Source organism: Camelina sativa, chromosome 17, assembly GCF_000633955.1.
Source record: "Camelina sativa cultivar DH55 chromosome 17, Cs, whole genome shotgun sequence".
NCBI classification, from domain to species: domain Eukaryota; kingdom Viridiplantae; phylum Streptophyta; class Magnoliopsida; order Brassicales; family Brassicaceae; genus Camelina; species Camelina sativa.
In genome coordinates this window covers 5,924,721-5,948,527 of record NC_025701.1, presented here as the reverse complement: position 1 = coordinate 5,948,527, position 23,807 = coordinate 5,924,721, and the positions used below count along the sequence as shown (strand labels likewise).

At 34.3% G+C, this 23,807-nt stretch overlaps 4 protein-coding genes and 1 non-coding gene across 7 annotated transcripts in view; 2 read left to right on the top strand and 3 right to left on the bottom strand.

Annotated features, from left to right (window-relative positions):
- LOC104759199 (eukaryotic translation initiation factor 4B2-like) overlaps nucleotides 1-2,274 on the top strand; it is a 3,272-nt gene extending 998 nt beyond the window's left edge. Inside the window, exons 2-4 of the mRNA XM_019239810.1 lie at nucleotides 3-419; nucleotides 1,168-1,596; nucleotides 1,791-2,274. Coding sequence (XP_019095355.1) covers nucleotides 3-419; nucleotides 1,168-1,596; nucleotides 1,791-1,821 — 877 coding nt within the window. The 3' untranslated portion in view covers nucleotides 1,822-2,274. The remainder of the gene's footprint in view (nucleotides 1-2; nucleotides 420-1,167; nucleotides 1,597-1,790) is intronic.
- Nucleotides 2,538-2,610, bottom strand: TRNAR-ACG. The gene has a single exon. It is a non-coding gene; the product is annotated as a tRNA-Arg (tRNA).
- On the top strand, nucleotides 3,336-7,040 carry LOC104755581. Of its 3 annotated transcripts, XM_010477982.2 has the most exons (13): nucleotides 3,336-3,584; nucleotides 4,204-4,308; nucleotides 4,406-4,517; nucleotides 4,857-5,006; nucleotides 5,087-5,191; nucleotides 5,320-5,403; nucleotides 5,473-5,591; nucleotides 5,679-5,780; nucleotides 5,879-5,992; nucleotides 6,078-6,134; nucleotides 6,216-6,336; nucleotides 6,419-6,529; nucleotides 6,622-7,040. In XM_010477982.2, exons 2-13 carry the CDS (start codon nucleotides 4,277-4,279, stop codon nucleotides 6,721-6,723), a joined length of 1,209 nt encoding a protein of 402 aa, XP_010476284.1. In that variant the 5' UTR covers nucleotides 3,336-3,584; nucleotides 4,204-4,276; the 3' UTR covers nucleotides 6,724-7,040. The 3 variants fall into 3 exon arrangements, with proteins under 3 accessions (XP_010476284.1, XP_019095306.1, XP_010476287.1); XM_019239761.1 differs by lacking the exon at nucleotides 3,336-3,584 and having other exon boundaries at nucleotides 4,383-4,517; XM_010477985.2 differs by lacking the exons at nucleotides 3,336-3,584; nucleotides 4,204-4,308; nucleotides 4,406-4,517 and adding an exon at nucleotides 4,663-4,755.
- LOC104755579 lies at nucleotides 7,108-9,449 on the bottom strand. The gene is made up of 2 exons (XM_010477981.1): nucleotides 9,091-9,449; nucleotides 7,108-8,722 (listed from the first exon to the last, which is right to left on the bottom strand). The coding sequence occupies exons 1-2, from the start codon at nucleotides 9,169-9,171 to the stop codon at nucleotides 7,625-7,627; spliced, it is 1,179 nt and encodes a 392-aa protein (XP_010476283.1). The 5' UTR covers nucleotides 9,172-9,449; the 3' UTR covers nucleotides 7,108-7,624.
- On the bottom strand, nucleotides 20,619-21,611 carry LOC104755578 (ethylene-responsive transcription factor ESR1-like). Its single transcript, XM_010477980.1, has one exon. The coding sequence runs from the start codon at nucleotides 21,609-21,611 to the stop codon at nucleotides 20,619-20,621; it is 993 nt and encodes a 330-aa protein (XP_010476282.1).

Sequence of the window (23,807 nt, the reverse complement as noted above, 5' to 3'; positions counted from 1 at the left end):
GTTCAGGAGGAGCGTCGTCGTCTTGTTTTGGAGCCACGTAAAGTTGAATCAGGAGTGACTGAAACTGAAGGTGAAACTGAAACAGCTGTGAAGACTAGTAAGCCGAGTCCATTTGGCGCAGCCAGACCAAGAGAGCAAGTTTTGGCGGAGAAAGGATTGGACTGGAAGAAAATTGACTCAGAGATTGAGGCTAAGAAGGGACAAACGAGCAGACCATCTAGCGCACAATCTAGTAGACCATCAAGTGCTCAGTCTAACAGGTCTGAGAGTACAGCACTGAACAGTGTGGAGAATGTGGTGAAACCGAGACCAAAGGTGAATCCTTTTGGCGATGCAAAGCCTCGGGAAGTATTGCTCGAGGAACAAGGGAAAGATTGGCGCAAGATGGATTCTGAACTCGAGCATCGCAGGGTTGACAGGTCCTTATTCATCTGGATTTTCTTTATTTTTTCTGAGAAATGTGGATTTCTTTTAATTCTATGTTGCCGCGGTGGTTTGAATATGAATTCTCAAATAATCCGTTTTTTCTGCATACTGAATCAGAAAGTTTGATTTTTGAAGTGATATTGACTAGTGAATCGTTAGAGGGTAGGAATATGTATGCAAACTAATAACTATAGATAGTTTTGCCAATTCTGCTTAGTGTTTCAAATTCAAAATGGAAGATAATTGAGTGACTTATCCACTTAAGTTGTAGTCTATAGGTTCTCTTCTGATTGGCATGTTAAATATATGTCCTTTTAAGCACTCTTTAACACAGGATAGACTCTTCCCGAATGTTTGATTCATTACCTAGTCACTTCATGCGAAGTAATGAATGTGTAGTAGTACCCATTCCATTGCTTTGACCAATTCACACATGTTTTATCTCTCAGTTTGTACAGCCTCTCTGGGAATTTATAGAATTGTATGCGTGTAACTTGTAAGCTATATCTTGCCTGTTTTTGGGACATCTCATATCTTGGCTTTAGTGTTTGTTTTGTTAACGCATGGTCTCATATTCAACTGAGTTTTGTGTCTAGTTCAGTTGATTTTTTTTTCTGAACTCTGCTATGCCTTGCGTTGGTATAGGATTTATATCTCTCTGATAATGTTGGTGACTTTCTACATCATCTGCCAAATAGCTATTTGTCTCACTTTCATATCTGTCTTATGAAACAAATCCAGGCCTGAAACAGAAGAAGAGAGAATGTTGAAGGAAGAGATTGAAGAATTAAGGAAGAAACTCGAGAAGGAAGCAGCCATCGCACCTGAGAGCAAGGAATCTCAACCAGAAGCCGAAAATAACAACCATAATCTACCGGATCTTATACGTGAGAAAGAAAAGGACCTGGACTTACTGATCCGTGAGTTGGACGACAAAGTCAGGTTTAGGCCAAGAGCAGTCGAGAGACCTGGATCCAGTGCAAGCAGAACTTCCTATTCAGAAAGACCTCACTCACGGGCTGGATCAATTGATGAGTCTAGGAATGCCGATTCCATGGAAAGACCTCGATCACGTGGCACAGGTGATAATTGGCCAAGACAAGTAGATGATCGAAGAAACTTCCAAGGAAGCAAGGAACGTGGATTCTTCAGCAACAGAAACTTTGACAGGTTATTAACCTCTGCTTCAATCCCATTACAAACACAAACTTACAATATGTATTCCAACATTCAAAAGCCTACTACTTATCTGGATTTGTTATTGCACCCGAAAGTCTAGAAACCTAGAATGGAAGCTGACCTTAGTCTAAAGATCCAAACTTGAGATGCGAGTAAACTGACAATTCGGATTTCTGGCTTCGCAGGTCATCGTCATCACCAAGGCAAGGATGGTAAAGAAGGAAACGAAGGATGAATGTGGAATGAGATTGGAGTTTGGTTGACACACCATTCCCAGATTTTGAAAAAGACAGATAAGAGAGAAGCTTCAATAATATTAATAAGAAACATTCATCTCCTTTGGAAAAAAACCTAATTTAGGGGGTTTTTTTTGTTTTTTGTTTTTTGTTTTTCATTGGTTCATCTTCGGAATTGAAGCCTAATGGTTTCTTCGTCTTGTTGTTTTTTTGGTCTTTTTTTGCTCGTGAAACGGCATGGCGCAAGACTTGTGACAATTGATGTGTCTTCACAATTTTGGAGACAGAGACTCTGTTCTGTTCTTCTTCTCTGTTTAAAAAATTCTATTTACAACACTACTGTTTCAGTTTCTGGTTGTGCGTCTTATTGTTGTGATCTTCTATTCCAAAGTTGTGGAGATTTGTGTCATTTTGGTTGAAGTGAGATTTCACATTTTTGGTTTCTTTGAGCATAGATCATGTTGAGCTATCAAGAAGACTTGAAAAGTGAAAAAAAAAAAACATTGCAGAAACGAAGAAAGCATAGATTCTTCCAATTACAGCTTGAAAAGCTATCCTCATCTCTTATTCAGTAGTATGTTCTATTGCAAAGATTGCATTTGTTGATGAAGGAGATGATTTGCACAAGAATATTTTTCTTATCATCTATGAGGAAATAAACAGAGATAATATAACAACCAAAAAAAGAAAAGAGAACGACTTCACTGGGGATCGAACCCAGAATCTCTGGTTTCGTAGACCAGCGCCTTATCCATTGGGCCATGAAGTCCTTTTGTTCCACTTGTTTAAAGGTCGTTAATCATTATAACTTACATTCGAAAGGCCTTTGGAATTAGTTACTGATGATGAACATAGCCATTAATATTTAGATATCACTTCAAAGTTCAATCACAAGAAGTTGTACTAGTTCATTTAGGTGAGTAGAATTGCGTATTTGTTTTTTGTTTCCGGCCAGTAAAAAGCTAATGACATCTATGACAGAGGAGAAGCTGTATCACACTTTTCCTCGACAAGATCTTTTCACCCTCAACCAGTGCCGGCGATGACCTAGTGCACAAAGTGCATTTGCACCATGTCACAATATTTTGGAAAAAATTATAAGGTTTTTAGGCTCTTCAATGTTTCATATTTTGACAAAAAAACCCAAAATATTGAAAATCTAAAAATAAGACCTGTAAATTAAGAGAAAAAAAAAATTTGGCACAAGGTGCAAGAAAAGTTTGAGCCGGCCCTGCCCTCAACTTATAAGAAGCATACTTTTACTATAACCACCACCTTAAATATTGATTGCATAAGCCCTAGAATCGCAGTCTTATTTAGATCATGACTCTAATCTCTGAGACTCTCATTGATCACTCACCCACGTGGAGTGGAAGATCGCCGACTTACTTTAGCGTCTTCACAAGCCAAAAAATGCCTTTAGTGTCATCGCAAGCCAAGTCAAAAAAGTCAACTTTTTCTATTGACCTACATTACCCTTTAAGTCGCAGTCACATGGGGGGGATGGGATCAATTCAAAAACACACAACTTCGCTGTTCTTTTGAATCCAAAAAAGACTTTTCTCTTTTTATTTGAGGGATTCATGATTCATCCTCTCTGCTTTGTTTTCCCCTTTTAATTCACTCAATTCTTTAACCCGCCAGCCCCAAAAAAAATCTCTCAGTCAAGTTCATCAGAAAAGTAAATATTCAAAGACGACGGCTTCGGCTTCTATTGAGATTTGATTCGTTTCACTCTTCTGGGTATTGCTTTTATTGCTTAAATTTACATCCTTTTACGTTCTCCGACGATCTTTGCTCCGTTACTTCAACCCTGTTTTCTTCTCGTTTCATTTATTGTTCGTAACGTGATTTTACTACTTCTGTTACTCGATGAGAGATTACCCTTCTTATGTTCGAATCTGATTCGTCGTCTTTAGGTTTTTGTCTTCTCCCAAAATTAGCTCAAAGTTCGTTACTTTTGTTTACTTGCTAAGTAGTAAGTTACAACGTTTTCCTTTTTGAAAAGTAATTCTTCAATTCATGACATGGATCTTGCTTTTATGTTGTAATCTTTTGAATTTTGAGTATTTCAATTTTGCTTACTCTTCATCATACTTTTGCTAATGAAAATCGCATCAGATTTCGATCTGAGGGAGTGTAATCGATGTTTATGTCTTGATTAGGAAGCAATTATTATAGAGTTTTCTCAAAATTTTCCATCTTTGAGGCTGTCTGCTCTAAAATTTAGCTTCTAGCTTAGTATTACTAGCTCACTAGTTTTATAACTTGTAATCTCGACTACTTGCATTCGTTTTTGTGGACTGGATCTGAATCTAAATTTTACGTTTTTATTCCTGTTCAATCTCCTTTTGTGATGCAGATAAGAATGTTCTAGAGACTGAAGAATCCATTGAATGATTTTTGTTTCTGGTGAGCTTAAAGGGATTTAGGACATGGCTAATCGAACAGACAACTCTAGTCGCTGGTTAGATTCATCCATATCCTAAGCTCATTGCTTGATTCAAGTTTTAAGCTGATCACACTATAGAAATGAATTAGTATGTTATGTCATTTGTTTGCAGTTCGAATGGTAAAAAGACAAGTGATGGGATGAGACTCATTATAGCTACATTCGTAGGAATAGTTATTGGTTTCTTCGTTGGGATATCGTTCCCTACATTATCACTAACAAAAGTGAGCTATAGCTATATCTTTAGCTTTTTGTTTCATATTTTTTTCTCTCAAGACTATGCTTGATATGTTGTTTTCATGTGACCAACTTGAAATATTTTCAGCTGAATTTTCCCTCTAGCATTCTTCCCTCTGTTGACNAAAGACAAGTGATGGGATGAGACTCATTATAGCTACATTCGTAGGAATAGTTATTGGTTTCTTCGTTGGGATATCGTTCCCTACATTATCACTAACAAAAGTGAGCTATAGCTATATCTTTAGCTTTTTGTTTCATATTTTTTTCTCTCAAGACTATGCTTGATATGTTGTTTTCATGTGACCAACTTGAAATATTTTCAGCTGAATTTTCCCTCTAGCATTCTTCCCTCTGTTGACATTGCTTACGTAGAAGATGAGACACCAGAAACATCAAGTGAAACACTTTTGCATACATGGTCATCTAGGAGTCCGTTACATGGGGATAATTCCAGTGATGCACCGCAGTGGAAGGCATAATAAATCCTTCTCTTTTATATTTTTAGTGGTAGTGACAAGATCGTGTGAACTAATCTTAAATGAGGATTATGCAGATTTGGGTTCCATCGAACCCCCGAGGTGCAGAAATGTTGACTCCTGGAATCGTTGCATCTGAATCAGATTATTACTTACGCAGGCTTTGGGGATTACCTGAGGAGGTAATATAATGTTTTGATCCTTTATTGTTTGCTCTTGGGAATCTTTCATCTTTTGGATAAAAATCTCATCTTTTCAACAGCATTGAATTGTCTGATTGTGGGTTTGTTCTTGTGTCTTGCTTCTTTAGGATGTTCCTGTGAAGCCAAAGTATCTCATTGCATTTACTGTTGGTTTTGGTCAGAAAGTAAACGTTGATGCTTGTGTTAAGAAGGTAAATACTGATGCAGGCTCTCCTATCTTTCTGCAAAAAGCTTAGAGTCTTTCTTTTTTTTTCCCGCAGTTTTCAGAAGAAGATTTCACAATTGTTCTGTTCCACTACGATGGACGAACCACAGAATGGGATGAATTCGAATGGTCCACACGCGCAATACACGTGAGCGTGCCAAAGCAAACCAAATGGTAAACATTAACTTTACTTTGCTATAACTACTTGAATCTTCGTGAGGCTAGCTTGTTTAACCATTGAATCTCTCTGGTTATCACAAGGTGGTATGCTAAAAGGTTTCTGCATCCTGACATCGTGGCACCTTATGACTATGTATTCATCTGGGATGAAGACCTCGGCCTTGAAAACTTTGATGTACAAGAGTGCGTCTTCTTGTTGCTCATTTCTAACCAAAGTTTTTTAAATCGCCGCATGAACCTAGTCCAGCAAATGTGAATATGTGTTCCATTCTCTACTGCAGGTACATCAGGCTTATAAAGAAACACGGTCTAGAGATATCGCAGCCTGCTGTGGAGTCTAAAAAAAAGATTACATGGGAGATAACAAAGAGAAAAACTAAAGGAGAAGTTCACAAGTAAGAAACTTTACAAATTCCAAACTTCAAAAGGCGGAAACTAAGTAAACTAATCATTTTCTTTCTGAAAAATTCTACTCACTAGAGATGCAAAGGAGAAACCAGGTCGATGCAACGACCCTCACTTGCCTCCCTGTGCAGCGTACGTAGTATCAACTATTCATCACAAGAACATAGATCTTATCTCATACAATGATCTTGATTCCACTTGATACTTTTACAGGTTTATAGAGATCATGGCTCCAGTATTCTCAAGAGATGCCTGGCGTTGCGTGTGGCATATGATCCAGAACGACTTGGTTCACGGTTGGGGTCTTGATTTCGCACTCCGTAAATGTGTTGAGGTTAATCATTTTGCCTACATACTCAAAACATTGGACATGTGGTTTGGTTATCTACTAATAAGTTTCCTAATATAACAAACAGCCTGCACATGAGAAGATAGGAGTTGTGGATTCTCAATGGATTATTCATCAATCGCTTCCTTCTTTAGGCAGCCAGGGAGAGGCCCACGACGGTAAAGCAGGGTGGCAAGGGGTAAGAACTTTGAAACATCAGCTTGTAACAGAGAATTAGTGGTTTCTTGTTTGACTAATTGATGATGATGGTTATATGGTTTTGTTGCAAAGGTGAGAGACAGATGTAAACGGGAATGGACTATGTTCCAAAGCCGAATGGCGAGTTCGGAGAAGAAGTATCTCAAGGAATTAGCAAACTCAACGATTCATTAGCAGATACAAACAAAGAGAGAGACGAGTGAAGAATTGAACAAACGACATGGTAGAGTCTAGAAATGTTTTTGAGTGTTCATATGATGATTAATCCATATACTATAATGTCCATATGATTGATTAAGCAACTATATACACAGGAAACAATTTTGAAAGAACAATTAGAGATCATCCTTGATTTTTTCTTTCTTTTGTGGGTTCTTGGCCGTTGTTATTCCATTTCTTAAAATCTGAGCTATGATCACATATGGGTGATCAGGTGATGGGTCATGTATTTGTTTCAGAATCTGGAAAACAATATTATTACTTATTTGTAATTGATGTTCCTTATCTAAGTTTATGTATTGGAAATTTCTTCCTTATGCTAATAAACAATAATCTGAATTCGATCCAAGCATCAGAAGCTTTATTCATGACTCATGAGAACAAGTCTCTTAATAACGAACACATGCATAACACCAATCCTCGTCTACATAACAAACCCAATGAAATCAAGAGAAGAAAGAGATGTACATAAAGGGTAAGTAAAGAGTGTCTTGACGCAAAACTTCCCAAAAGGGGAAACTCAGAAGAACACAAACTCATGTTTGATGATGCACAGTCACAGAGAATGAAGGTTTTCATGTCTGATGCGAAATCAGAATCCTGAAGAAACAAAGAGATCTATCTATATACATAAATCTTCATTTTGTAATAATCCTCTCAAAGGTGCCAGATGAAAAACTCTGCAGCATCCACCAACAACAATACGCCTCAGACAAAATTGCAGAGATTATAATATCAGTTGTGTAAGTGTTATTAGTCCTCGGAGGAGGATTCAAGCCAGCCTTTGTTTCCCTCTCAATGTAGAGGTCTTAAGATGAACAAGAAGTAAGACTCCATGTGCTGAAGATTCAATCTATCATTCGCTTTCTCGTATGCAATTTCCCGGCAAGAGGAATCTGTACTTATCTGCGTTTTCAAGGAGATACGAAGGAAGATGAACGGCTGAGAAAGAATGCGGTATTGGACCCATTTTCCCTATAATCTCCTTGAAGGTATACTCTTCAGGGAGCATATCGAACAGATCAGCTCCTTTGCATATAACTCTTTGAACTCTCTTAGGATTCAAGAAATGACCAAACCTCACTCTATCATTATGGCTATAAGCTTTCATCTTGAATATAAACTCACTGATCCGTCGAAAGCAAAAGCTACAATGCCATCCTGCATCCGCCAAGATCTCATCAGACTGTCGATAATGAGCATACCGTGTTTTACCAGTTTCATATCTATGGACAGAAGCTCTCCAGCTCTTGTTATCAACTAAGAACTCAAAAGAATAAAGATAGTTCTTGAGCCGCAGATGAAGAATCTTGGGGACCTCATCACACCATCTCAAAAGGTTTATGGTGTGTCTACTTGGAATCTCATCAACATCAGACATCAACAACAAGTCATCATCAGTAATCCCAGCGATTCTCAGAAGCTGGTCTAAAGCTACACGCTGATACGCCTCTTCATAAAACGGATTCTGACCTTTGACAAACCTTCCACCAACAGTACCATAAGTCAAACGTGACTCGATAAACTTGAACTCGTCTCGGTGTGCAGCAAAGACAAGAGGCTTCGGCAAGCCAGTGAATGTGGTGTTTGATTCGAGGAGAACAAACTGAGTGATGTAAGGAAACAACTCTCTCCAACGAACAGCGAGGATATCAAGCTCGTTACTGAACAAAACCGCATCGTAAACTCGTCTAGGGTATTCTCTTACACCCCAGCCATGGAGTTTACAAAGAGTCTCCATAGAAGCGTTCTCGTGGTAGTAATGAGGAATGTCATGAAAAGGTTTAGGTGGTGATTCCCACAATGGCCGGAGAAAGTAAGAAATCTTCTGACCGTGGACATAACCAGCTAGTACACATGTAGGTACAATCACTAAAAGAAAGATATAAGTCCTCATGTCCACCCCACGGAGAGCACAACAAAGTCTAGAAAAGCTGAAGAATCTTCCAGGTTCCTGCCAGATAGATAATATTAAACATTAGAATTAGAAACATAATTAATTCCACAACAACAATATGCAGAGCACATAGACGAATAAAGAAATGTTTAAATCTGAATTATAAATTATACATATTCAAGAAGGAACATAAATCTAAACTCAGATCCAAGTTAATTTCTCAAATACAGAATTGGTAGGTATTAACAGTGATGCCCATCAAATGCAAGTCCATGCGTAAAAACAAAGAAATGGGTCGACTTATAAAGATCTCAAAAGATCAAATTTTGAAACTTTTCGAGGAAAAGGGAAGTGAAAGATCTCGTTTCTGAAAACATCAATGTAGTGTTTCAAAAGAAAAGCAGATCGGAGATTAAAAAACAAACCTGACTACAAACACCGCCGCAGATATCATCAGTCTTCTTAGAACAGTAATGACCACCAGCTTCTCCCATCATCCACCACATCCCACACAAAACTCAGATCCACCAAAATGCCAACTACCTTCTCTCACTCACTCTCTCCAATCTCAGCTTGACGACACAGTTAAACAACAACAAAAATAGAAACTTTCCTTAAAAGAAACGAGAGACAAAAACCAGAAATTTTGTATGCAGAAACAGAGAAGGAACTCAAAAAGCAAAAGAAGGCAATGGAGGAAGAAGGAATAGAGTAAGAGAGAAAGGGGGGAGGAGGGAGGGATGAAAAAGGCTGTGTCCTCTCTGGAAATGGGGTGGCACGACGCGATTAAGAAAGAGAATGGAGGGGCCTCTTTCATAATTATTCTTAATTTCGCGAATTTACCTATTTAACCCTTTCTCTAACATGACCGTTTCAAACGCTAATGCCTGGAGGTTAATTTTGTCATTTAATAAAAGCAGCATAACGGTTTGCTCGGGCCCCACCACGAGGCCTCTTCGGACATCTGACTCAACTCAACGCCTCTCTCTCTCTCTTCTCTTCTGTTTATTAATGTCGTGTAATTGACTTCATTTACTACGCTTCTAACACGTGTCTCTCTTAAAATATCTCTTTTCCTTCTCTCCTTTTTGTAACTGGGCTTACTTGGCCCATTTAGACATCCTTAAAAAATAAAAAAGGTCAAATGAAAAAGAATATTTCGTTAATGATTTTAGACAGAGGGTATCATTTCATGTGTAGTAGTAACAACAATTCTTTTTAACAAAAGAATTATTAAAATGTTAATGAAGACAATATGATTCAATGATTGTGTTGTGTATAAAATCTGTAAAACAAAAGCCAGTGGATCATCGTGACTTGTGTTGGATATAGGTAGGCGATACATTGACTTAGACAATTATATAAGGTCGTTCACTTATATCATTTTGCTTTGAGAAATCGTTTCTGACTTCTCTTTTTCATATCTCCAGAGCCGTGCCTACGTTAGGCAATATGAAGCCTTCGCCTCCGGCCCCATTTTAAGAAAAAACATTCAATATCTTATGAATTTGTTTACAATGTGAATTTATGACAAAATCATATTATAGAAAGTTGAAATGTTACAGGGCATTTGCGAATGTGATGTTTATTAATAAAATGAGTATATGCTTTTATTATTTTTCTCTTTAATTTCTAAGTTCTAAATGTAATATTTTAATAAATTGAGTTTGTGATTTTTTTTTCTTTTGAAATTAGTATTGTTGTTAGAAATTAAAAAGAAATATTGAAATAAAAACAATTAGTTGATACAAGGTCGCTTGATTACTCAAATTAGGTCATAACTGATAACATTTTTGAGTTATATATGAGTTATGTCCCTAATTCAATGGTAGTTTTCCCAAAAAAAAAGAAGTTATAAAACATTGATTTTGAAAATTAGGTAAACAATCTTTTAAAACAAAAAAATATGTTTTAGAAATAAGATTTATTTTTGTTCTGATTATTTGTTCACTTGAGATGTCATTATTATTATAAGATTTTTTTTAGGATACGGCTCCGGCCTTCTCATCTCTAGCCACGGCTCTGCATATCTCTTATCTAACTCTTTTAACTTGGACCCCAAAAAAAAAATGAAAGGTTTAGAAAATATGATTTCTCAGTTTCTATAGTGACAACTTTTTGATATATGCGTGTGAGTATTAATGTTCGACAGAGAGGAATATGAAAACGAGTGTTGAGGCGCTTTTAGAGAAGAGATAATTTGATTTCATTTCTAACGTTTTCTTCTCGACAACATAAAGGAAACAATGATGCGTTGATAAGACCGTAAAGTTCCATTGCATACGTTAACGTGTTACGTTGTGTTGGATTAGTCGGCGTTGACTTGATTTTTTTAAAGTCTCCCACTAATAAATTTAGAGGTTTTCAATGGCTGATACGTCACAAGTCACAAACTCACGAAGCCCACTTATGTGTGTGAATGATGATGACCTAAAGGCGTTTTACACCACTCAGTGACATAAGTATAGTTGTGGAAATTACCTATGAATTAAGAAGAGGAAGGAAAACAGGATATACATTTTAATTTTGCTAAGAAATGTTACTACACTTTCATACATCGAGTTTACAAACTACAGTATATAGTAAACTACTAGTAAACAACCGTTTAAGTATTCCAGGATCATAGAGATTACAATAATGATTTATATCACAGCAATTAGCCGACGTTAAGTCAGCAATCAAGTGTCCAAGAATGCCAGTTTTCAGATGTTAATCTCATAATGGGTTTAAAATCTGAGTTCAAAGTGGGCCTAGTCTTTTGCGACCCATGTTTCAATTGTTGTGGAGAGAAATTTTGCGGTTACTATATATATTACCTTGGTGGAGTTACAAGAGGGTTTAACTATTTATAGTTCTATGCTATCGCTGTGGAGCTGATAGCCTGATACAATAGGCCAGTGAATTACTTATAATCAATGTAGAATCATTACGGTACGTGAACGATTTGGATTTCGAATTCGGATATTTTCCCACTCCTACTTTGATAGCTGATACATGATATCTATGTACAATCACCTACCGAATATTAACTTTAAGTGTTCTGCAAATACATCTTAACCCTAGCCTTGCGCCTTTATCTTGAGACAATTTCACCATCACCCTTTCATGATCTATGCCCTAGTATAAGTTCACTCTAATTCGTTGAGATATACTGTATTAAGTTAGCACCTAACAATAATATTTAAGTTGTCTAGTTATATGAGACATTAAAATTAAATTGTAATATATGATTAGTGTGTGTCTAAAATCAAAATATTGAGACCATTCTTGTAACGTATCTTAATTTAGTTTGGTACCATTTTGTTGTTTTAGTTGTATATTACTAATTTTCATCCACATATAAAAATGTGGCCGTAGATCGAGTCATCGACGCAATAAACAAAAAACACCGCAGAAAAAAAGTATTGCATTTCATCATATATTCACAATAAACCAAACTCATTTTGTATATATTTCAAGTTTTTTTTTATTTTTTTTTTTGCATCGAGATATTGTCAGTTTATTCTGCAGTATTTAATTATTTATTAATAAACGTGTGGGAAAATTATGTAATAATTTAATCATTTGAATTATTTTGGCATCAGTCAGTATTAAAGTTCTTGACCTTTATTATTAGGGGCCCTTATTATTATCTTGTGATTTAGCTTTTTCTTTGGTGATAGAATGAAGAGAGCACGAAAAGTTGGAGAAGACAGAGACAAACACTGCCTTTTGTACGAACGAGAGTCCACTTTTCAGACTACAAACAAATAAATGTAAGGATATCACTTTTTCATATGCAGATTCACACTTTAAATGGGTCGAAAGTGCCGGCTTAGCTAGGTGGGCGGGCAGTGCGACCGCCCCGGGTACATAAATTAAAGGAGCATATACATATAAGAAAAGGAGCACAAAAAAATATTTATAAGTTAAAAGAGACATAAGAAAAAAACTTTGTAAGTTAAGAGAGCACAAAAAAAATGTTTGTAAACTAGAAAAGAGCACAAAAAAAATTTATATGAACTAAAAAGACCCAAAAAATAAATCAGTAAGTTTTTCTATATGTTAAAAGGCATTATTTTTTAATTTACCCAGGAACATATAATATGTTTAAGCCGGCACTGTGGATGCCAACATTACTGAACATAGGAATTTGTCTATCCTTCTCAATCATAGTTTCTATTAGTATAAGTTAGATCGCTTAAGGTTAAGCGTTAAGACGATTACTTCTTAACAAAATTCTACTATATCCATAGTAGTTAAATCATTACACGTACATTAACCATATCTTTAGTATAGTTATTTTCCTTTTGATGAGTACGTGAAATAATTTATACTAATTGACCTTTCCAAACTTGTATTCTCAGTAACTTTTTCCACGCACACGAAGACCAGAAGAATAAACTTGAAAGATCAAAATATTCAAAGACGCTGATATAAGCTTTTAAAAGATACGGAAATAAATTATAGCCATAAACATAAAGTTCAATTCTAAAACTTGATTTATAATTTTTCAATAACATAATCTTTAGTACTAGTAAATAGTACAACTTAAACATTTTTTTAGGTAAGACCCAACATTGGGAAAGATAGAAACATTTTTTGCTTTGTTGTTGAGGCTTTACTAATTTAGATACTATGCACATGTTTCTGTTTTGGCAGGTATCTTTCGGAGTTACTTGCGGAGGTCATAAGCTTATTCCATTTTTGCATGTGCTTCTAAACGCATATCGGCTACTAAACCAAGGTGAGCGTTGTTGTTTGTGTTGTTTATAAACTATATTCATTTCTTGCTTCAGAACTTTTAAGCTCTCATATAGTTGATGAACATTTAAATTGCTGCTAAGAGATACATATATAATAAGTAATAGCTAGCAGTTAGAGGTGATATAAAAAGTGGGTTATTTTCTAATCTTACAACCCATATAGAGACTACTGTTAGAGTATAGTACTAGAACAAGAAAGTACTAATTATGTATTCTTATAGTGACTTATGTTATTCTATTTAACTATAGGGTAAGAGCAAAAAACTATTCTTTGTCAACTCAATTAACTACGTTGTCTCTCCATTCATTGGTGTCATGTTGACTACATTTGTTCGCTACTTCTAACTGGTGCGTCTTATTCTTGGAAATTGACAGATTTGGAACAGAAATTTTGCGGTGCACCACATTGTTGGAGAATGCCACAGTTTTTAGTCAGAGTGAGCTTGACCACCATAGCCCTCTAGCTTTTGGAGGGATATTTCAAAATGAAGAGCTGACCTGAACGGATGGGCGTCACAGTTTCCGTCATAAGCTAACAATTAACAAAACTCTTTTTGTCTAATACAAATACTACTGCGATAGAATATTTATTTTATTGACTTTAGTTACGCTGACGTAATTATATTGGTTTCATAATTATGGTGAGTTTTTTGAGTGGATCTGCATGTAAGTTTGCTTTGTCTTTGAGACTTACTAATTATGTACTAAAGTGTTAGATTATTTATATATGAATCAATGAAAATGAGAAAGCTAAATTGTACTAACAGTTAAATTTATATGTATAATAAAATAACTATTAGCTACAAATTACAAAACAAAAAAAAACAGTGTATTTCTCCACGTATCCACTTCTTAGTGAACTCACTCTATAAAATCTCTCATGGTGCCCAAGAAAAAAAAAGTCGCTCACATATTTTTTTTTTGGTCAAAAAAGTCGCTCATATATTTTAAACCAGTAAACCTAAAACATGGTAATTGAACACTTAATAATCTAGATTACCATATAAAATATTAAAAAAGTATTAGTTAAATATATATTTTTTTCGGTTAAAATAGTGTCAATCATGTATGGTGCTGGGAGAAAGGCGTGGCAGAGCTTCGGTAATCTTGTCAAAAGCAAGGGATTTGGAGCTTCGTGAAAGATATCAGCCAAGTTGTGTACAAAGCTATCGGGCCTAAGAAGAATGATCCAAAACTGCAGGCCGGTAAAGAGTAGTGTGATCATATTAAATGGTATGGCATCTTTAACAATGTATCAGCATTTAACTGAAATCAAAATGTACACAAAATTTGAAATATGATGAACTGGATAATCGTCTGAAGTAACAAACAATCTGAAAAAATATTAGGACAAGATTGTACCAAACTGAGACAAAAAAAAAATAGCTTTAATCTAGTGAAAAAAGTTAAGCAGCATATGCAATTGGAAATCCCCATAATCAAATAAAAATGGTAATTTTTTTTTATTACCTCAGTCAGACCCACATCCATGCTCCTCTTACCAATCTCACTCCGCTTTCAAAATTTAAAACAAAATTGATATCTGGGAGAAGAAAAGACTGAGGTAATTTGGTACAATCTTGATAACATAATAATAATAATAAATACATATATATATATATATATATCTGTTGTGGTTTTTATTTGAAGGTTCCTCGGACAGTTTTTTAGATTTTTTTGACGAATAATATAAATTTTTAATAACGTTTGTATTTATTTTCACATGCTTTAGTATAAGATATTTCTCGAGCTTACCAAATCATATAAATCGAAAAATGGTGTTATTTTGTATTTTACTATGTTTGAAGAGAAACATCATCCCTTTTGTTGCTTTATTATAACCGATGTTTTTTTTTTTTTGAGTTATTATTATAACTGATGTCTCACTTATAATTTTGTTCTTTGTATATAAATATATAAATATTTTTATTTTTATTAGACTCGCTATAAGTAGATCATGCATACCCATGATTATGTTATATTATAGAAATTTGATTAGTAAATTAGTACTCACAATTATATAACAAGCTGTTCATTTAGCGATTGTTTAACGTTGGAGGCCCATTTCAAATCGCAGTATTCAGAATTACTTTTTAAAATTCAATGAAGTAATCAAAACGCAGACACGTTCGCATCATATGCGTGGGCAGTTAATAGCTAAGGTTAATAGTAATAGACTTTGTAAGTTTGGAGCTCTTGTATTGTACGTCTTTTTGGTCGTAATTAGCTGTCAGAATTTGAAACTATAGAGTGTTTTTCTTTCTTTCTTAAGAAACTGTTGTTATTATATTCACAAACTAGATTAGGACCCGCGGTACACTGCGGAGCAAATTATTTATAACTAAAACATTTAAATTATAAGTTGTATTTGTTGGTTAAATATGTATATTATATATAATTGTTAATTTTATGATTTAAACTATATAATATTGCAATATAATCTTTTTTACATAATATTTATTTAATCAATTTAATTAGATATGTCTATTCTCTGATACCGATAGTGTTAACAAAATAATGAAATGATGTTTTACCAGTTAAACACCGAATTAATGATATTTTAAATTTATATAAATATCAATAAAACCCGTCCCGCTATATAACTTCGTCCCGAGATATTTTAACTCGCACTATAGCATCTTAATTTTTGTACCTATTGTTTTGTATTATAAATATTAGCTTGAATTGATATGTTATTTATTAAAATAAAGAACCGGAATAAACCAAATAAAAGTTTTTAAATTTTGAATGCATAATAAATCAAGCTTTCTGCTCATTTGTATTCTGAATCATTTTGGTCTCTTTTATAGTATGACTTTGAACCATTGTCCAATTTTTTTAGGCGATGTGAGATATTGTATCCGTATTTTTTTATTCATCTATTGAGTAATATATGTTCGTTTTAAAATTTTTTTTATTACATCATATGCAGGAAAAAAATCACAATTTTTATTAACTAAATGTATTACAGAATAATTCAAGATAATTTAATATAAATTTAAATATAAATGTAAGGGAATCATATATTTATATTTAAATAAGTAGAAAAATTTCCTTATTTTTTAAATATTACCTATAATTAATGCAGTGAAATTTTTGGTAACTAATATTAAAGTCAATGCATTGAATACTAATTGTTTCCAAAATGATTTTTTATCAAAAGTTGCTGCAAAAATACTACTCCCTCCGTTTTTAATTATTTGTCATTCTAGAGGTTTTCACACATATTAAGAAAACAGATAAATTGTTTGACTATTAAAATTCTAAAAGATTTAATTTTTTATTCATTTAATAAGGGGCAAATGAGATAATTTTATACTAAAAATGACTTTGGAAAGCGAACGGAGGGAGTAGTATAGATGAAATTACACCTAGTATTTAGTAAACATAAATGTGATGAAATCTGAATGATGAATGAACCACAATTATATAATACGTTAATTAGAATAATAGTACTGTGATTCATATGTTAAATTAAATCAATTAAAAAGAGTGTAGTAAACCATTTTGTCAACAACTAATTATTATATATGGAAACAGAGGAGGATAAAGATTAAAGACAACAAGTTTAATTTGAACCGGCTTTTTCAGCCGGTTGTAGAATCATAACTATACGTTGACTTTTATTTGATATATTTTATGGGTGAGCCTTTAAGTACAATGTTTTTGTATGATGTTAGGAGATAGGAACTCAAATGTGTAATTTTCTGTAGGGATTTAAAATGCGAGAACCCATATACTATGCTTTATAATACTTTTTGAAGTCGTATTGCAAAAAGTCAAAAAGTCAACTAATTCCTCGTAGGCTTGCAAACCAAATTCATAGGCAACTAAGTACATTTTTATTAATAATATTTCACGAATAGTTTTCGTATTTATCCCATGCATAAAGCCGAAACTAGAACATTACACTAAGTCGTTCTACATAAATTCAACTATCCCGATCAAACAAAGACAACAATGGATAAAGAAGAAATACCTCACCGATCCAACAGGTCTATATCTCGATCAATCACGGTATCGATCCAATGGTCCACACTAAATAACACATAAGGTTCCTTTTTAAGCTTCTTTACGTGTGATCCTGTGGATTAGCAAGAAAACAAACCAGAGATCGATGTATTAATTTTCATTATGTTTTCAAAACAAGAATATTGACCTTTTTAATCAAAATTTTCACCCGGTTCAATTTCACCCGGTATGTCATATACCGGAATTGAATGTATGTTTTAGCCAAATTATGTTTGTTTGTGTATGAATTGGCCCCGACATCATCTATGGAGTTGATTGTTTAAGCAAACAAATAAACTCTTTTTTTTTTGTCAAAGACTGGACTTTCAATTAAATTGAGTTTGGTACAGAGTTAAGAGCCCTCATAAGTGACTCTTTAGCTGCTTTATCAGCTTTTACATTTTCCTCTCTTTTAACGAAAATGAAATCACACAGATCGAATCAGAGAGAAAAAAGAAAGATGTCATGTTGAATCCCGTGGAGCTCCTTCAGTTGGAGATCCCGATTGAGTGCTTTGATCAGCAAATGCGAATCTGAAGCAAAAGAAATGTTTTTGAAGCCAAGGTCGATGGCGTGAGTGAGCGCTTGATATAAGGCCATAGCCTCTGCCATATGTGGGGATCGGACATGGTCTGCTGAGCCTGAACCTTGCCACTCCAAACGGGGGAGATGCTGTTCGAAGATCCAGCCGAATCCAGCCCTATGTGAGTCCTCATGCCACGAAGCGTCTGAGGAGCAACGAATCAAGTCAGCTGATTTTTCATTTGAGTCTTTACTAGCAAACAAATAAACTAGGCTCTCTCTTTTAAGTCTTTAACTTAACAACCCATGTCTAATTAATTTCTCTACACCCTTGATGATTTTTCATTTAAATGTTATACTCTCTAATTAAGTTTACTCTTCTATTAATAATAATAATAATACTAATACTAATACTACTACTAAAGAAATGTACTTCTGGATATACACTTTATTATTCCTTCCGCTCCATCCAATTAGTCTTGTTAGAGATTGTTCCATCCTCTAAATTGTAAAAAGCATAAAAAATATATCCAGAAGTGATCATGAGATATTGGTCGTCAGGGATCATGGATTATACGATCCAAGAGTTAAAAACTAATACAGTATAAGATTCCTAAAGTTATATTCTATTGTCGTTACATTTTTTTTCTTTCCAAAAAGAATCATTTTTTATATATGATAATGTGTGACTTATTAATTATCTTCCATTATTCTCAAGATCCCTACTAGATGAATGTTTTAGGATATATTTTTGTTCTTAAAAGATTAATTTTGTAGATACAAAACTAAATTAACTATGAATTAAGAAGAGAAAGGAAAACAAGGTAAATTTTAATTTTGCTGAGAAATGTTACTGCACTTTCATACATCGAGTTTACAAACTACAGTTTATAGTAAACAACCGTTAAGTATTCCAGGATCATATAGATTATATAAGATTAACATAATGGTTTATATCACAGCAATTAGCCGACGTAAAGTCAGCAATCAAGTGTCCAAGAATGCCAGTTTTCGGATGTGAATCTCATCATGGGTCTAAAATCTGAGTTCAAAGTGGGCCTAGTCTTTTGCGACCCATGTTTCAATTGTTGTGGAGAGAAATTTTGCGGTTACTATATATATTACCTTGGTGGAGTTACAAGAGGGTTTAACTATTTATAGTTCTATGCTATCGCTGTGGAGCTGATAGCCTGATACAATAGGCCAGTGAATTACTTATAATCAATGTAGAATCATTACGGTACGTGAACGATTTGGATTTCGAATTCGGATATTTTCCCACTCCTACTTTGATAGCTGATACATGATATCTATGTACAATCACCTACCGAATATTAACTTTAAGTGTTCTGCAAATACATCTTAACCCTAGCCTTGCGCCTTTATCTTGAGACAATTTCACCATCACCCTTTCATGATCTATGCCCTAGTATAAGTTCACTCTAATTCGTTGAGATATACTGTATTAAGTTAGCACCTAACAATAATATTTAAGTTGTCTAGTTATATGAGACATTAAAATTAAATTGTAATATATGATTAGTGTGTGTCTAAAATCAAAATATTGAGACCATTCTTGTAACGTATCTTAATTTAGTTTGGTACCATTTTGTTGTTTTAGTTGTATATTACTAATTTTCATCCACATATAAAAATGTGGCCGTAGATCGAGTCATCGACGCAATAAACAAAAAACACCGCAGAAAAAAAGTATTGCATTTCATCATATATTCACAATAAACCAAACTCATTTTGTATATATTTCAAGTTTTTTTTTTTTTTTTTTTTTGCATCGAGATATTGTCAGTTTATTCTGCAGTATTTAATTATTTATTAATAAACGTATGGGAAAATTATGTAATAATTTAATCATTTGAATTATTTTGGCATCAGTCAGTATTAAAGTTCTTGACCTTTATTATTAGGGGCCCTTATTATTATCTTGTGATTTAGCTTTTTCTTTGGTGATAGAATGAAGAGAGCACGAAAAGTTGGAGAAGACAGAGACAAACACTGCCTTTTGTACGAACGAGAGTTCACTTTTCAGACTACAAACAAATAAATGTAAGGATATCACTTTTTCATCTGCAGATTCACACTTTAAATGGGTCGATGCCAACATTGCTGAACATAGGAAATTAGGAATTTGTCTATCCTTCTTAATCATAGTTTCCATTAGTATAAATTAGATCGCTTAAGGTTAAGCGTTAAGACGATTACTTATTAACAAAATTCTACCATATGATTATATGCGTTATGAACTTATGATAGTAGTTAAATCATTGCACGTGCATTAACTATATCTTTAGTATAGTTATTTTCCTTTTGATGAGTACGTAACATAATTTATACTAATTGACCTTTTCAAACTTGTATTCTCAGTAACTTTTCCCACACACACGAAGACCAGAAGAATAAACTTGAAAGATCAAAATATTCGAGGACGCTGATATAAGCTTTTAAAAGCTATGGAAATAAATTATAGCCATAAACGTAAAGTTCAATTCTAAAACTTGATTTATAATTTTTCAATAACATAATCTTTAGTACTAGCAAATACTAGTACAACTTAAACATTTTTTTAGTTAAGACCCAACATTGGGAAAGATAGAAACATTAGAATATTTAGAGAGTACCAAAACTTAACAAAACATGATCATTTTGGATATCTCTAGCTAACCCCACGATCTCCGGCAAGTACAGCCTAACTGAGTTCCGTACATCAACATTTCCTGATACGCCCACTCGTTCGGTCCGTACGTTAAACCACCGTCTACGGCTGCGCTCACGCCGTCGAAATAACCGGAGTCGTTACCTTGGAAATTCCCGTAGCGATCTAGTTTCGACGTTAGAGCCTCCTTCTCTTGAAACATATTGTCAGAGTAGATAGAGAGTCCAGAGAAATCACCGGAGTTCTCGTAATGGCTGCTCACCGGAAGTGGTGTTGGCGGCGGCGGCGGAGGAGTGCCGCGATTTTTCTTCAAGAACTCTTGAACGACCTCTTGTAATAGACCAGAATCAGAGGACTCGTCCGGGAAAAACGACTCGTAGTTTTCGGCTTTGGAATATGAACTGGACGCCGTTTTAGGTGTGGAGTAAGAAGAAGATGAGCCGTTGAAGGAGTTGCTAAACGTCGACGTTTTACGAGAGGAACACGAAGCGTCGCGTAAGAAGAGTGACTGAGAGTTAATGTTCTGTTGTGGCGCCGATGCACCGTAAAACTCATGTGTAGAGTGATCTAACGGTAGAGACGGAATAGGAAAACGAACGGACGGCATAGATTTCTTGGTAGAGAAAGAGAATCTTGGCTCAGGAACAATAACAGCCGTCGGATAACTAAAGTTAGTACGAGCGTTAGCTCCACGAAAGGCACGAGCCGCGGAGTCGTAAGCACAAGCTGCTTCTTCAGCCGTGTCGAATGTTCCGAGCCACCGTCTTTCCTTGGAAATCGGATCACGTATCTCCGCCGCGTATCGTCCCCATGGTCTCCTTCGAACGCCGCGGTACCTCGTCGTGCTGCTACTGGCTCCGGCTACGGTGACTGTCGTATCCTTTGAAGACCTCTTGCGGTTAACTGGTGAAGATGTGGCGTTGGTGAAGTTTCTTGTGAAAGGGTTAATTGGGTCGGTTTCGTTAGATCTGTGGAAGTTCCTTAGGGCTTCTTCCATTTTTGGTTTCTAGGGTTTGTTAAGAGGAGAAATGTGAAATCTTTGTTGGTTGGGCACTTTGAAAGAGACTGAGCTTCTTCTATCTATTTATAGGTGCATAAAATTGTTATTCTTTTTTTTTGTTTTCTTTCATATATAGTGTTATTAATTTAGTGTAGTGAAGTTATTATAAAGCAGTGTAGGACGATAATTTACATATAAGTTAACAAATACTAGTAGATATCTTGATGACAACTTTCGAGTTGAGACTTAAAACTTGATTTGAATAATTACGATAAATTGGTCTACTTCCTTTACTTAGTTTTTAACCTTCACATAATGTTTGACTCGATTGTGTTATAAACCTAGATACCATATTCAAATATGATGTTATACTCATATTTGTTATCTCTTTCATGTGTGTTACAGAAACTATTAATTTTAAGGAATCAAAACATTAGTGGTTTTGTATGATGATGCAAGTGGCAATAAAAACCACATTATTATTGTTTGTAAAACGTTTACAATCGACCAACAAAGTTTTCAGTTTTCACACATGGTAAACATATTCACATTATTATTGTATGATTAATAAAAAGGAAAACCCATCATTTCTTAGCCTACCAATTAGAATAATCCTCCTGAAAGTGTGTTTGTTTAATGTTTAGTACTATCGTTGATGTCGAGAACAAAATTAATGATTTTGTAAAGGTAGAGATAAATTATGGAACACAAGATATGCGTAGAAACACTTCAGTGTATATCTGACACGTGTGTGTGTTATTGTACGAAGAGGACATTTCAGGTATGTCTAAAACGTATGTACGAGACAATATATGTATTTCATGTATCAGAATTCAGAAGCTTGCTTTTTATTTATTGCTTCTGCCATTATTTAACGTTACATACAATCTTCCGATGTTTATACAATCTTCCATTACGTTACAATCATCGAAAACAATCATATACTAATCTTTAATTAAAACGTAGAAAAATAAAATGTTAATTTCTTTTCTTTCTTCTGGTAAATTTAGGCGTTGAAATAATATTAAAGCATAGTCATAAATAAACTCATAATATGAACTTGATTTGATAACATTTTGCACTGTGCTGAAATGTTACAACTCTTAAGTTAAACCCGTATGGAAGATCATAAATAGTACTGCACTATTGCATACAATAATAACAATATCCATGCTTGATGGAGTATAAGAAATTTTCTGGGGTAGGTTGAGTTAATAAATATCATAACAATTATAATATTAATTACAGTATATTACTAGTATATGGTAGAACCATAAAAGAGTTTGTTGGAATTGGAAAATAAATGATCACTGAGAGATACTTCAAAATTTTGGGAACTAAAGACTTTGGGTTTCCAGCTCAGTCCTTTAGCAAATATCTCTGTGATTTCCAATGTCAAGAGATTCAAGAAGTCAGTTATTACGATAGCTCGTGTTCTGAGTTAATTTCTTCTATGTATTTATCTTTCAAAACCTAAGCATGCAGATCAACTTAAAATACTTTGCAAGTTGCAATTTTGGGGTGGGCACGTAAATCATTTTATATCAACGTAATCAGATTAGTGGGAGTCAAACGTACTGAACCAGTTGTTTATAATCAAACATTTTCAATCTACATATCTCAACATGACTTTATTTCCACCAAACTAAGACTTGTTTTCTTAAGGAAACTGATTGTTGTATGGATTTACTAAATTTAATAAAACATGTTACTCGTATCACTATATAAATATTTAAACATAAAAACAAAAAAAAAACAAAAATACTTATATATTTGTTATTTGGACTAGTATTCTTATTGAGTTATATTCAAAATTTAACATGTAAACATTAATTAGAAATAAAAATCTCTATACAGTATATAGTATATAATTGCTGCATCACACCATAACATATTTGCTACGAAAAAGTGTTCTTTTTTATTAGTATATACTCGTACTATATAGTACTTTGGTATAAATATGACAAGAGTATAATAGTGTAACTAATCACAAAAGTATGATTTGATAGATTTTTAAAGGAGCTATGGGGAGTAAATGGGGGGTCAAGGAAAAGAAGATTTTGTAACGACAAAGAAAGAGATTGTCAAAAATATCAAAACTCCAAAAATTCAATCAATCAACTTTTCTCCTTGAAAAATGGACTTTACTTCTTCAACCTTTCTTGATCCTTCCAAGAACAATTATAATCCATG

Excerpts from the sequence above, each read along its gene's own strand:
- LOC104755581 (XM_010477982.2), top strand. The coding sequence starts at position 4,277 with ATGGCTAATCGAACAGACAACTCTAGTCGCTG. Across the intron at positions 4,309-4,405 it reads ACAGACAACTCTAGTCGCTG|TTCGAATGGTAAAAAGACAA; the intron begins GTTAGATTCATC and ends ATTTGTTTGCAG. Across the intron at positions 5,007-5,086 it reads GTGATGCACCGCAGTGGAAG|ATTTGGGTTCCATCGAACCC; the intron begins GCATAATAAATC and ends AGGATTATGCAG.
- LOC104755579 (XM_010477981.1), bottom strand. The coding sequence starts at position 9,171 with ATGTGGTGGATGATGGGAGAAGCTGGTGGTCATTACTGTTCTAAGAAG. Across the intron at positions 8,723-9,090 it reads GCGGCGGTGTTTGTAGTCAG|GAACCTGGAAGATTCTTCAG; the intron begins GTTTGTTTTTTA and ends TCTATCTGGCAG.
- LOC104755578 (XM_010477980.1), bottom strand. The coding sequence starts at position 21,611 with ATGGAAGAAGCCCTAAGGAACTTCCACAGATCTAACGAAACCGACCCA.